This window comes from Capra hircus, chromosome 6 (assembly GCF_001704415.2).
Source record: "Capra hircus breed San Clemente chromosome 6, ASM170441v1, whole genome shotgun sequence".
NCBI lineage: Eukaryota > Metazoa > Chordata > Mammalia > Artiodactyla > Bovidae > Capra > Capra hircus.
In genome coordinates this window covers 89318223-89331057 of record NC_030813.1, presented here as the reverse complement: position 1 = coordinate 89331057, position 12835 = coordinate 89318223, and the positions used below count along the sequence as shown (strand labels likewise).

The following is a 12835-nucleotide window of genomic DNA, read 5'->3' as shown; positions in this document are numbered from 1 at the left end:
TCCAGTTCTTCACAGGAAAGCTGAATGTGTTTGATGTGTTAAACACTTTATGTCCCATCCACCCTCTTCACCCTACTCCCACTTCAAATAGGTATTTTAGAATTAGGGTTTTTTTGTACGCTTAAACTAAGTTGTATTCATAAAATAAAGCAGAATGTGGTGAAAAGAACATGGATTCTGAAGTGAGATGAAATTGGGTTTGACTATTTCCCCCATTGATTAACCAAGAGACTTTGAGCAAGCTGATGCTATGCTGGTATTGCATCTGCTACTGTTAAAATCTGAACCCTCTTTCCCAAAGCCCATACTAAAGTCTCAGCTTGCACCTGGAATTTTTTTTCTTCCCTTAAGGAAATTAATCTCAGCTCAACAATTCTCAAGGTTAAGAGAACCATAAAGTGAAATTGTTATTCAGTCAGCCGTGTCTGACTCTTTGTGACCCCTCTTTGTGACTGTAGCTTGATAGGCTCCTCTGTCCATGGGATTTCCCAGGTAAGAATAGTGGAGTGGGTTGCCATTCCCTTCTCCAGGGGATCTTTCCAACCCTGAAATCAAATCCAGGTCTTTTACATTGCAGGCTGACTCTTTACTGTGTGAGTCACCAAGGAAGCGATTTAAGAGAATCATAGACAAATGGTAAATACATATCACTCAATTTGAATTACGATGTTGTTCATGCTAAGATCATAAACATAAAATACCTGCCCCCTGAAGCTGGTTGTGGAAACAGACATTTATTATGGACAGATCAGCCTGTCTTCAATATGAAAAAAAGTTAAATGGAATTGTTTACTTGTAGTCATTTCTTTGTTAGATTTGTGAAACAAGAGTTTTAGGATTATTTACTCCAGTGTTTATAATAAAATATCTATCTTTGAAATAACAATCATATGTTATTTGGCAGTAGAATTTCTTTCGTGTGAAGGGAAGGACACAGGAAATGAAATCATTTGGAAAAAAGGGAAGTTGCTATATTAGAAATGAGTGGACTTCTGCATGTTTTAATTATGTCTTCTCATGCAGTTGAGTCAAACGACAGTTGGGAGAAAAAGCTTTAAAATGCCGATTCAAGGTTGTATAAATTTATATAGCTATTTTCCCTCTTTCTTTAAAAGTTTCTTTATTATTTTGACCTTTTGTTTTTATAGATACGTGAATTTTTAAAAAACTAATTTGAGATGAAACTCAGCAATTTGATGAAAGCAGTAGATGTGGGAAACAGATCTTATGTTGCAGTTTCTGTATTTTTCTCTCACAACTCTCTTTCTTAAACCTTTATTTTGAAATTTTTGTTTTAAAATATGAGCTTCACCTTAACTAGTTCTTTCCCCTACTTTGGCCTTAGGGATCACTGGAAGTATTTAAGACACAATTTGATTGAAATCCAAACATCATGTCAGATTCTGTTGAAGAGAGCTCAGCCCATCTGTGGGATTGATGATATAAGACTCACCTGACTGGAAATTCCACAAGGTCAGAGACCACATCTGCTTTGTTCACACCATGTGCCAGCTTCTGGCCCAGTGCTTGCAACAGACGAGTGCTCCACAAACATTTCTCCAATGAAAGTAAAAATTCCCCAGTTCCCAGAGTTTTCCCACCAAGAGCAGTATCAACAAAAGGAAGTAAAGATGTTTGTCTTTGTCTATTTTTGCTCTCCCACAGGGACAACTGCGTTATGTACATGAACCCAGAAGACTCCAGAATGGAAACTAGAGTTCTGGCTCATGCTCTCATTTAACAGTGAACAGATAAAAGAGTAATCAGTTCAGCAAGGCAGCAATTTTCCCCTTTTGTGAATTAACCATCCAGCACCTTATAGGCTGATACCAGGCTGGGGTAAGAGGTAGTACATAGGAGGCAGGGTGAGGGGTGGAGAGCAGTATGCAGGGCCTGTAAGTGTTTAGCATCCTCTAATGGAGGGCTCTGCTACTTCCTTCTTCCCATTGTCTTTGTTTCCAGACCTTGGAGAATCCAGAAGTCCCCACAGACAGTACTTCCAGAAGCCAATGAATGAGCTTGAATGGTGACCCATGGATTTAATCTAATTAACCTTAAACACACTAAGACTAAACAGATTAGCTCCCCTTGTGGGTATCACAATAGTTCCTGTTTTTCAGTCACCAAGTCATGTCTGACTCTTTGCAACCCCATGGACTGCAGCACTTCAGGCTTCCCTGTCCTTCATTATCTCCCTTAGTTTACTCAAACTCATGTGCATTGAGTCAGTGATGCTATCCAACCATTTCATCCTCTGTTGTCCTCTTTTGCTCCTGCCCTCAATCTTTCCCAGCATCAGGGTCTTTTCCAACGAGCCAGCTTTCCGCATCAGGTGGCCAAAGTATTGGAGCTTCAGCTTCAGCGTCAGTTCTTCCAGTGAATATTCAGGGTTGATTTCCTCTAGAATTGACTGGCTTGATTTCTTTATTTTAACCACTTAATCCTTTGAAAATGTAATGAAAGCTCTCTGCCCTCTCCTTACCACTAAATCCACTTAAGCCTAAATGTAGAAAGTTGTGCCAGCAATTTTCAGGAATTCACTGATCTCTGTTAAAAAGTCTTAAGGAGTAAAACCAATAAAGGGGATCCTGGAGGTAAAAACCTGAAGAATAATGAAAGGATCCTGAGTTTACTGTCTTTAAGTCAAGTCAACTGAAAGAGAAATGATATTTTCTGCCTGCTGCTTGCTGTGCCTACATGCATTCAGGACAGAGGCTTCAGAAAGAAATTGGTGATGTTGTCAAAAGAGGAGGTAGAGACTGGATAAGGACAAGAATGAGAGAGAGGAATAGAATCCTCATATTCAATAAAGATACGAATGACCTATAGTTTTCTTATTGCCCGTAAGAGTAAACCCAAATCAGGCGGTTCCGGGTCGTGGCGCGGCTCGGGGCAACGGGGCTGCTCCTCGGTCGGCCAGCGGCAGCGAGCGGCTGGGGTATGAGGGCGAGTCCGGAAAGCGGCTGCTGAGCCGGCCGGGAGGAGCGCCAGTCCCTGAGGATTCCGAGAGTGCGGAGCTGGGGCAGGGACCGGGGGGGGGGGGGGGGGGGGGGGGGGGGGGGGGGGGGGGGGGGGGGGGGGCGCGGGGGAGCCGGGCCCTCCCCCCAGGAACGTGTCCCAGGGCCATCCCGGCCCGTAGTGTGGCAGCAGCTTCAGGTGTATCCGTGGACAAGTTTGAGAGGCACGGTACTGTACCAGGCTCCTTTTACCTGGATCTTGGCAGATGGTAGTTGAGCCCGTGAAACAATATGAAGAGGAGAAAATAGCCTTTTAAGGAAATTGGCCCACAGAAAGGATGGCCTTCTTGGACAATCCAACTATCATTCTAGCTCATATTCGACAGTCACATGTGACCAGTGATGACACAGGAATGTGTGAGATGGTTCTCATTGATCATGATGTTGACCTAGAGAAGATTCATCCTCCTTCAGTGCCTGGAGACAGTGGGTCAGAAATTCAGGGAAGCAATGGTGAGAGTCAGGGCTATGTGTACGCCCAGTCGGTCGATATTACCTCAAGTTGGGACTTTGGTATTAGAAGACGCTCAAATACAGCTCAAAGATTAGAACGACTCCAAAAAGAGAGACAAAACCAGATCAAATGCAAAAATATTCAGTGGAAAGAAAGAAATTCTAAGCAATCAGCCCAGGAGTTAAAGTCACTGTTTGAAAAAAAGTCCCTCAAAGAGAAACCTCCAAATTCTGGGAAGCAGTCGATATTATCTGTACGCCTGGAGCAGTGCCCCCTGCAGCTGAATAATCCCTTTAACGAGTACTCCAAATTTGATGGCAAGGGTCACGTGGGCACAACAGCGACCAAGAAGATCGATGTCTACCTCCCCCTACACTCGAGCCAGGACAGACTGCTGCCGATGACGGTGGTGACTATGGCCAGCGCCAGGGTGCAGGACCTCATCGGGCTCATCTGCTGGCAGTACACCAGCGAAGGACGGGAGCCGAAGCTCAATGACAATGTCAGTGCCTACTGCCTGCATATTGCCGAGGATGACGGGGAGGTTGACACAGACTTTCCCCCACTGGATTCCAACGAGCCCATTCATAAGTTTGGCTTCAGTACTTTGGCCCTGGTTGAAAAGTATTCATCTCCCGGTCTGACATCCAAAGAGTCGCTCTTTGTTCGAATAAATGCTGCTCATGGATTCTCCCTTATTCAGGTGGACAACACAAAGGTCACCATGAAAGAAATCTTGCTAAAGGCAGTGAAGCGAAGAAAAGGATCCCAGAAAATTCCAGGCCCTCAGTACCGCCTGGAGAAGCAGAGCGAGCCCAACGTCGCCGTGGACCTGGAGAGCACCTTGGAGAGCCAGAGCGCCTGGGAGTTCTGCCTGGTCCGCAAGAACAGTTCAAGGGCAGACGGGGTTTTCGAGGAGGATTCGCAGATTGACATAGCTACAGTACAGGATATGTTGAGCAGCCACCACTACAAGTCATTCAAAGTCAGCATGATCCACAGACTCCGCTTCACGACCGACGTCCAGTTAGGTATCTCTGGAGACAAAGTGGAGATAGACCCTGTCACGAGTCAGAAAGCCAGCACCAAGTTCTGGATTAAGCAGAAGCCCATCTCGATCAATTCTGACCTGCTCTGTGCCTGTGACCTTGCAGAGGAAAAAAGCCCCAGTCACGCAATATTTAAACTCACATATCTAAGCAATCACGACTATAAACACCTCTACTTTGAATCTGACGCTGCTACTGTCAACAAAATCGTGCTCAAGGTTAACTACATACTGGAATCGCGAGCAAGCACTGCCCGGGCTGACTATTTCGCTCAAAAACAAAGAAAACTGAACAGACCTACAAGCTTCAGCTTCCAGAAGGAAAAGAAATCAGGGCAGCAGTGACGGCTGCCTGCAGCTTCAGTCTGTTGCCGGAGCTCAGAGCCGCCTGCGGGGCCAGGTGGCTTTTGCCCACCCTGTGTCCTGCGGTCCTCGGACATGCTCCGAGGTCCAGGCTCCCGGCTCATGGGGACAGGGCTGGTGGGCTCCAGGGGAAGGGGGGCACTCCCTCGGACAGAGCTGGGGACATTTCCACCGGACCGAAGCCTGAGTGACAGTGGCTTTGACAAGCAGTGCCCGGGGCCGGACGACACGGCAAGGAGCCACGAGAGGCCCCGCCATCTTCACTGCCTGATGGCCCCGTGCAAGGATGTACATAGCCGCGCCCAGACGTGTCCTTGCAGCTTGATCAAATTTCCTAAAACAAGCCAAGAACAAAAGTGTACATTTCTGTTTTTTTCTTCTTCCTTTTAATAAACTCTTTATCATGGTTGGTATGACGGACCATTCTTTGGGGCAGGATTGATTATGTTATTCTCTTTAGAATCTGCTTGCTCCCCATATTGAACAGGCAGATTGGAAAAGCTATGGCTCGATTTTTCAGAAGAAATGTTTAGGGTTTAGTCAATAGTTTTAACTATGCCATTTGTTTAAATGAGCATGTTGCTCTGAGGATAGCATCTTACTGAAGTTCAGGAGGGGACGTAGTGATGTGTGTCCAGGGCTGCACCACCCACCCCTTCGGAAGCCTTCTCTCCTCAGCCACTCCAGCACCTCTGACTTCAGGAAGGCAGGACTGCACATCAAGCTCGGGGCGCAGGGAAACGGGGGTCACGCCGAGCTGCTGTTTCCTCAGTAGCCAGGCTGAGTTTGAGCCGACAGTCAGACCCGCACGTGGGCATGCCCTGGACTCTGAAGACTCCTCTCTTCACAGTGCTTGCCCCCTGGTCTCAGCGGCAGGAAAGCCACTGCTTTCACTTCATCGGAGACCTCGGGGTGAGGGGAGCTGCTGCCAGGGGTCCCACTCCCGGGGGTGGGGAGCAAGGGAATGGGCATCTGCTGACCCCCACCCCTCAGGCTAGCCTGCTGCCTCAGTGCTCCTTACCAGCCTCTCCAGGGTCCCTCCCAGGGTGACGTCCTTTCGCTCAGTCCCCGGCCAGGGTGGCGGGGCCAAGGTTTCACCTAGGAACCGCATTTCAAAAAAAAATTGTTTTTAATTGTGGTACAGGAAGCGACGTTGCTGAAACAGCCTCTGACAGTTGAGGGTCCGTTTGCACAGGGGCGTCCTAGTGAATTCCTCCTTCATTCTGATCTTTGTTCAGCCAACAGAAGCACCCTTTTCTAATGTCTTCCATTGCTACCCACCCCAGAAACAAATATTATTTGTAGCTTGCTATCTGTTATTTGAATTTTTAGCAATTTTATATTTAGATATCTTTGAAAAATATAAATGACTAATTTGGTCATTAAAAAAAAAAAAAAAAAGAGTAAACCCAAATCAGTAAAAATGGTGAGTGCTGCTTTCAATTGATGCTAAAAAGGAACACCAGGGGCAAAAGGCAGCTAAGATAGAGGATGAAAGTTGATTCCTTTCATAATTCCCTTCAGGTTGCCAAATATATACAGAATTTAAGAAAAATCTATGTGTTTTCACATAAAAAGAAAACAAAATTAGAAAATAATTCAGAGTGTGTATGTGTTTAGAGATATGAGCTAGTCTCTCAAAATTCCCCAGATTTATGCAAAATTAGGATATAAAACTTCTTTATCCATCTCCCCTCAATCTGATGCCTTGTGTTATCTGATTTCCAGATTTGTGACCCTTTTGTCTCTAAGCTGTTTATTTTCTAATCTAACATAATTTACAATTTGCTTCATCTAGGGTGTTCTTTTTCTTGACCATATCATGTTACTCATCAAAATTAAACCCCTGCTTGTGGTCCCTAGACCAGGAAGGAGGAAATCAGCACCCGCAGAATCTAGTGGAATTTTGAAACAAAGGAAAAACTGTCCATTCCAAAACCAAACCTGTTGGATGAACTTTTCATGCACTTTCTTTCCCCAAGCTGTAGGGGGTGAACTTGGAAAACACCACTGACATCATTCCTTGTAAAGTTGGAGATAAGAGCAAAACGAGCAAAAGAGAGAAGAATCAGATAAGAACACACCCAATCAGAAAAGCAGGGCCTTGCAAACACACACTAAAGAGACCCAAAGAGAAATGAAGCAGGCATTGGAGAGCCAAGGTTAACAGAAAATTAAAATGGCACATTTCTTTTCTGAGCTTCACTTACTTAGACCTTAGCAATAAGTGCAGAGCGTTCTCACTCAAGAATAAGTGTATTAATAGGAGATTATTAGTATAGCACATTAGTCATAATAATCCTATATTTCTGTATTATATATTCCCATTTAACAGACGCTAAATGAGCCTCAAAGAGATTAAGCAATTTGCAAAAGGTCACCCCAGTAAGTAGGAGACAGAATCAGGAGGATTTGAACCTAAACAAGTCCAGAGATTCTGAGCCATCTCAACAGAGTTTCTCACATGTCTGTATGTCACACAGACTTTGTTTTGAGCATATTTCCCTTCTTTTTCCCACCATTTCCTGCCTGAAAGGAGTTAGAAAGCTGCAGAAGAGGAACTTGATTCAGTGAGGGGAGGTGGACACATTAATCTAATAAAAGAACAAGTTCCTCCTTCTGTCAAGACTTTGGGTTTTCATTTGTGAAATGAGGAAATTTGTCTATATGGTCCCTACTGTCTGATGCTTTATTCTAAGAAGCACAGTGTATGCGCAATACATGAAGAACTGTCCCTGGGAAACTTGAACACTTTTGCCAGGAGAGGACAGTTGCTAAACCTGAGATTTTGCAAATCTTGCAGAGAATTTGCACTTGCCCTTAAATGTTGTTAACTAAAAAGTGCCGGGAGCCAGCGTGAGGAATCCTGCCCATGGCAAAGGTCATGAGGAAGGAAGCCCGACAAAACGCAAAGGCATGATCTGGCTTCAGGGGTTCCCCCTGGGTTTCTGGGTTTTCCTGAATATCTACCCCTCAAAACCAGAGTCCGCCTGCTTTATTGTACTGTGCTTTCCACTCTTCTGATATTCTCTGGAAAAAGTTAACTCAGGGCTTCAGTTAACAGTCTCCTGCATATGGAAAGAATGTTTCAGCTCAAACCCCTTTGATGGCCAACTTGCCTAATAGCTGGGGACTTTTACAAACTTGTGAATTGCTTACAGCCCCCCAACCATGAGAGGCACAAAGCTTAAAGCATCTTAAAGATACAGAGCCTTTTCTAAAAAGCTAAAAATTATATTGGTGACGGGTTTCACTGTTGAGTCAATGACTGCTGCCAGGCCTCCATATTCTTTATCTTTTAGGCACCTGAAGGATATTAATCAATGTAATTGGGATATAGAAAAGGGAATATAGTAGTTTTGATGTTAGCAACACTAGACTTTTGAGTTAACTACTTTTCTCTTTGTTATAAATCACTGTACTTCTTTCATTGTTATAAATTGTTGTCTTTGCTATGTAAAAATGTAACTTTATTTAGTGCTTTCTGAGAGTGGCACCAGACTTTGGGAAGAACAACACTTTTAAAACAAATAAGCCTTCTGGTTGACAAACCCTTATCAGAAAAGGGCCGTAAAATGTTAATTGGCCTTCTGACCAGAAGATGATGTAAATCACCTAAGACTTATGTATACAACTAGGTATGCAGAAAGAAAGCCTGGTCTCAATAAGAGTCAGGGTCGCTGATGCTGCATAATTTTATATTATCCATTAATCTCTATGTACAAAAAAGGTATAAAAGGCCTTTCCGGACAATAGAGGATGGGCCAGTCACTGGACTGGTTTCCCCTGTGCCTTTTCTTACTCTATTTTCTGGCTGAATTCCCATCTGGAACAGGGAGTTTCACCATGTCCACTTACTTGCCCTGGCTTCTAAGATCTGTGAGAGAGGGAGCCCAAGGTGGGGCACCCTCTGATATTCAAACGGGCACCGGTGGCCCAACGTAGATGGTGCAAATCTCTTGTCCTGAGGTTTTATTAGCTTTCCCTGTAAACCAAGTTATTCAGCATCTTTTCTCCAATAAATTTTCCTACTATACTATTTCTTCTTAATTTCTTTTATATTTCTAAATAAATAAGTTTTCCTCGCCTACGCTGTCTCCGCTTTGAATTACCCTGGATCCACCGGGGCTGGACCTCTGCAAAAAAGTGTTTCTTGCAAGATTCTCATCAACTGAGAAGAGCCTAAATCTTAATGATTTTAATGAAGAAAGAGCTTAGAATTGGGGGTAATGGGGATAGGGAGTTTTACCACCAGACTCCTACCTATCCCTCCAGGGCCTTCTGAGATGGCTCAGCAGGTGAAGAATCTGCCTGCAATGCAGGAGATGCAGGCTACAAGAGATCAATCCCTGGGACAGGAAGATCCCCTGGAGAAGGAAATGGCAACCCACTCCAGTATTCTTGCTTAGGAAATCCCATGGACAGAGGAACCTGGCAGGCTACAGTCCAAAGGATCACAAAGAATCAGACATGACTGAGCAACTGAGCACACACACACCTATCCCCTCAACCTTCCAGGAATGAGAGGAAGTGCTTCCTGTCTCCTGACACCATTTCCTCTTACTTGGTTTCCTCATGACTTCGTAGATCAGTTGCAACTGTTGACCATTTATTGTGAAACAAGTAATGTGGTTGGAGTTGGAAACATTTTTTGAAGGAACTAAAGTCCATTTGATTTGTTGGAAAGCAAAACATCAATTTAATGACTATTACTTGAAAATATATGCAAAGAGACCTCATTTCCTCATCATTCATCCATTTAACAGATATTTTAAAAGTATCTTCTATATTTCAAGCCCCTTATTCTAGTTGCTTGGGAAAGTGAATAACATGAATAGAAATGACTATCTTTGGTTCTAGGGCTTCCCAGGTGTCTGCTAGACGGGAGACACAGGTTTGATCGCTGGGTCAAGAAGATTCCCTAGAGAAGGAAATGGAAATCCACTCCAGTATTCTTGCCTGGAAAATTCTTCTTGTGACAATTCTTGTTTAACAGAAGTCTTCCAACTGCACCCTGAGGAGAGTTCCTCAATTACATCCACAGTTGCATGGAGTGGTGGCAATAGCTTGGTAGTGCAAAGAAGACAGGCCGTAAGGAGGTGGAAGTGAGGGATAGATTAAAATTCATTGTGTTTCAGTCACTATACTAGGTTCTTTTTAAAAAATAAAAATAAAAATTAGGGACTTGCCTGGTGGTCCAGTGATTAAGAATCCACCTTGCAATGCAGGAGACGTGGGTTAGTCTATGGCCAGGGAACTAAGATCCTACATGCCAAGGAAAAACTAAGCCCATATGCTGTAACTACTGAGCTTGTGTGCTGCAACTAGAGAGTCTGTGGGCCACAAGAAAAGATCCCACATGACACAGGGAAGATCCTATGTGCTTCCACTAAGACCTGATGAAGCCAAGAACTAAACAAATATTTTTTAAAATTTTGAGTACAATATGATAATTTGATACACAAATGCATAGTGAAATGATTACTGAAGTCAAGCTAATCATCATATCATTGCCTACAATGTTTTTGGGTGATAAGAATACCTGAAATCAACTCTCCTAGAAAAGTTCTAGTGTTCTATACAGTGTCTATACTAAGTCACCATGCTATATATTAGATCACTAGATATATCCAACCTACACAATCTGTACATTAAATCCCTAGAAGCATCCATCCTACATATTTGAAATTTTGTACCCTTTAACCAACATCTCCCCATTTCCCCCACCCTCCCACGCCTGGTAACTGCTGTTCTATTCTCTGCTTTTATGTATTTAATTGCAAGATCTCCTTTTCTAAGTTTAAATAATATTCATATTATGTATATACATATATATACACATATATATGGGCTTCCCTGGTGGCTCAGTGGTAAAGAATCTACCTGCAATACAGTGGGTTTGATCCCTGGGTGGGAAAGATTTCCTGGAGAAGGAAATGGCAACCCAATCCAGTATTTTCTCCTTGGAAAGTCCATGTACAGAAGAACTTGCTGGGCTACAGACCACAGGGCCACAAAGATTTGGATACAGCTTAGCAACTGAACAACAAAAGCAAATATGTACATAAGGCAATTTCTTTTTTTCGTCCAGTTTTATTGAGATACAAATGACACATAACTTTGTATAAATGTAATGTGTACAATATATTGATTTGATCCACTCATCCATTGATGAATGCTTGGACTGTTTCCATATTTTGGTTATTGTGAATAAGTGTACAATAAACATGGGAGTGCAGATGTCTCTTCAAAGTACTTATTTCACTTCCTTTGGATATATGTCCAGAAGTGGGATTGATTGTTGGATCATATAGTAATTCTACTTTTAGTTTTACAAGCAACTTTCATCCTGTTTTCCATAGCTGCTACATCAATTCATATTCCCACCAGCAGTATACAAGGGTCCCCCTTTTTCTACATCATGGCCAACAGTTAAATTATCTTATATGGTTTCATTTTTGCTTTATAAAAACTTTTGTAATAGCCATATCAACAAGTATGAGGTGATGTCTCCTTGTGGTTTGCATTTTCCAGATGATTAGTGATGTTGAGCACCTTTTTATATACCTGTTGGCCATTTGTATGTCTTCTTTGAAAAAAATGTCTACAAGTCCTTTGCCCATTTCTTCATCAAGTTAGGTTTTGGGTTTTGTTGCTGTTGTATTGCTACTGAGCTGTATGAGTTTCTTGTATTTTGGATAGTAACACCTTATCTCTTATATGATTTGAAAATATTCTCTCCCAATCTCCAGGCAGACTTTCCAGTTTTTTAATTGTTTCCTTTGTTGTGCAGAGGCATTTTAGTTTGATGTAGTCCTACTTGTTTATTTTTTCTTTTGTTGTCTGCACTTTTGGTGTCATATCCAAAAAAATCACTTCCAGGGATGATGTCGAGGATTGTTATTCTTACACTTTTTCCTAAGCATTGTGTGACTTTATGTCCTACATTAAGTCCTTAATTCATTTGGAGTTGATTTTTGTGTATAGTGTAAGATAAAGACCCAGTTCCACTCTTTTGCAATGTGGATACCCAGTTTTCCCAGTACGGTTTACTGGAAAGACAGTTCTTTCCCCATTGTGTATTCTTGGTGCCTTTGTTGAAAATTAATTGACTGTATATACTTGAGTTTACTTCTGGGCTCTCCAGTCTATTCCATTGATCTATGTGTCTATTTTTATGCCAGTACCATATTGTTTTGTTTACTATGGTTTTATATGGAGAAGGCAATGGAACCCCACTCCAGTACTCTTGCCTGGAAAATCCCATGGACGGAGGAGCCTGGTAGGCTGCAGTCCATGCGGTCGCTGAGGGTCGGGCACGACTGAGCGACTTCATTTTCACTTTTCACTTTCCTGCATTGGAACAGGAAATGGCAACCCACTCCAGTGTTCTTGCCTGGAGAATCCCAGGGACGGGGGAGCCTGGTGGGCTGCCCTCTATGGGGTCGCACAGAGTCGGACACGACTGAAGTGACTTAGCAGAACGTTTTTATAAGATAATTTGAAATCAGAAAGTGTGGTATCTCCAGCTCAATTCTTTATTTTCAAGATTATTTTGACTCTTCTGGGCCTTTTCTAGTTCTACACAAATTTTAGAATTTTTTTCCCATTTCAGTGAAAAAAAAAGACCATTGAAATTTTGATAGGAATTGAATTGAATCTTTATTTAGCTTTGAGTATACTGAATTCTTTTTATAAGCTAATGTATTTAATTCTCAAAAACAAATTTATGCTTTTGGTGCTATTATCTTCATTTTACAAGTGACAAAGCTGAGGCTAAGAGAGTTAAAATTGTGTACACATAGCAAACGAGCAGTTGGGCTCAAATCTGAGTTCATATCTGAACCTCAGTCTCTCTGATCCCAAATCCTGGGCCATTTCCTCTCTGCAGAAAGAATGCCAGGCTGGGTGTGGATCCAGCAGCCTGGAGAGAGTTTACACCTCAATGGCCTA

The 12835-nt window shown here is 42.8% G+C and overlaps 1 protein-coding gene across 3 annotated transcripts; it reads left to right on the top strand.

Moving 5' to 3' along the window:
• LOC108636232 (target of rapamycin complex 2 subunit MAPKAP1-like) lies at nucleotides 3005-5295 on the top strand. Of its 3 annotated transcripts, XM_018049571.1 has the most exons (3): nucleotides 3005-3031; nucleotides 3076-3226; nucleotides 3645-5295. In XM_018049571.1, the coding sequence occupies exon 3, from the start codon at nucleotides 3872-3874 to the stop codon at nucleotides 4862-4864; it is 993 nt and encodes a 330-aa protein (XP_017905060.1). In that variant the 5' UTR covers nucleotides 3005-3031; nucleotides 3076-3226; nucleotides 3645-3871; the 3' UTR covers nucleotides 4865-5295. The 3 variants fall into 3 exon arrangements, with proteins under 3 accessions (XP_017905060.1, XP_017905059.1, XP_017905062.1); XM_018049570.1 differs by lacking the exon at nucleotides 3005-3031 and having other exon boundaries at nucleotides 3076-3156; nucleotides 3227-5295; XM_018049573.1 differs by lacking the exon at nucleotides 3005-3031 and having other exon boundaries at nucleotides 3082-3156.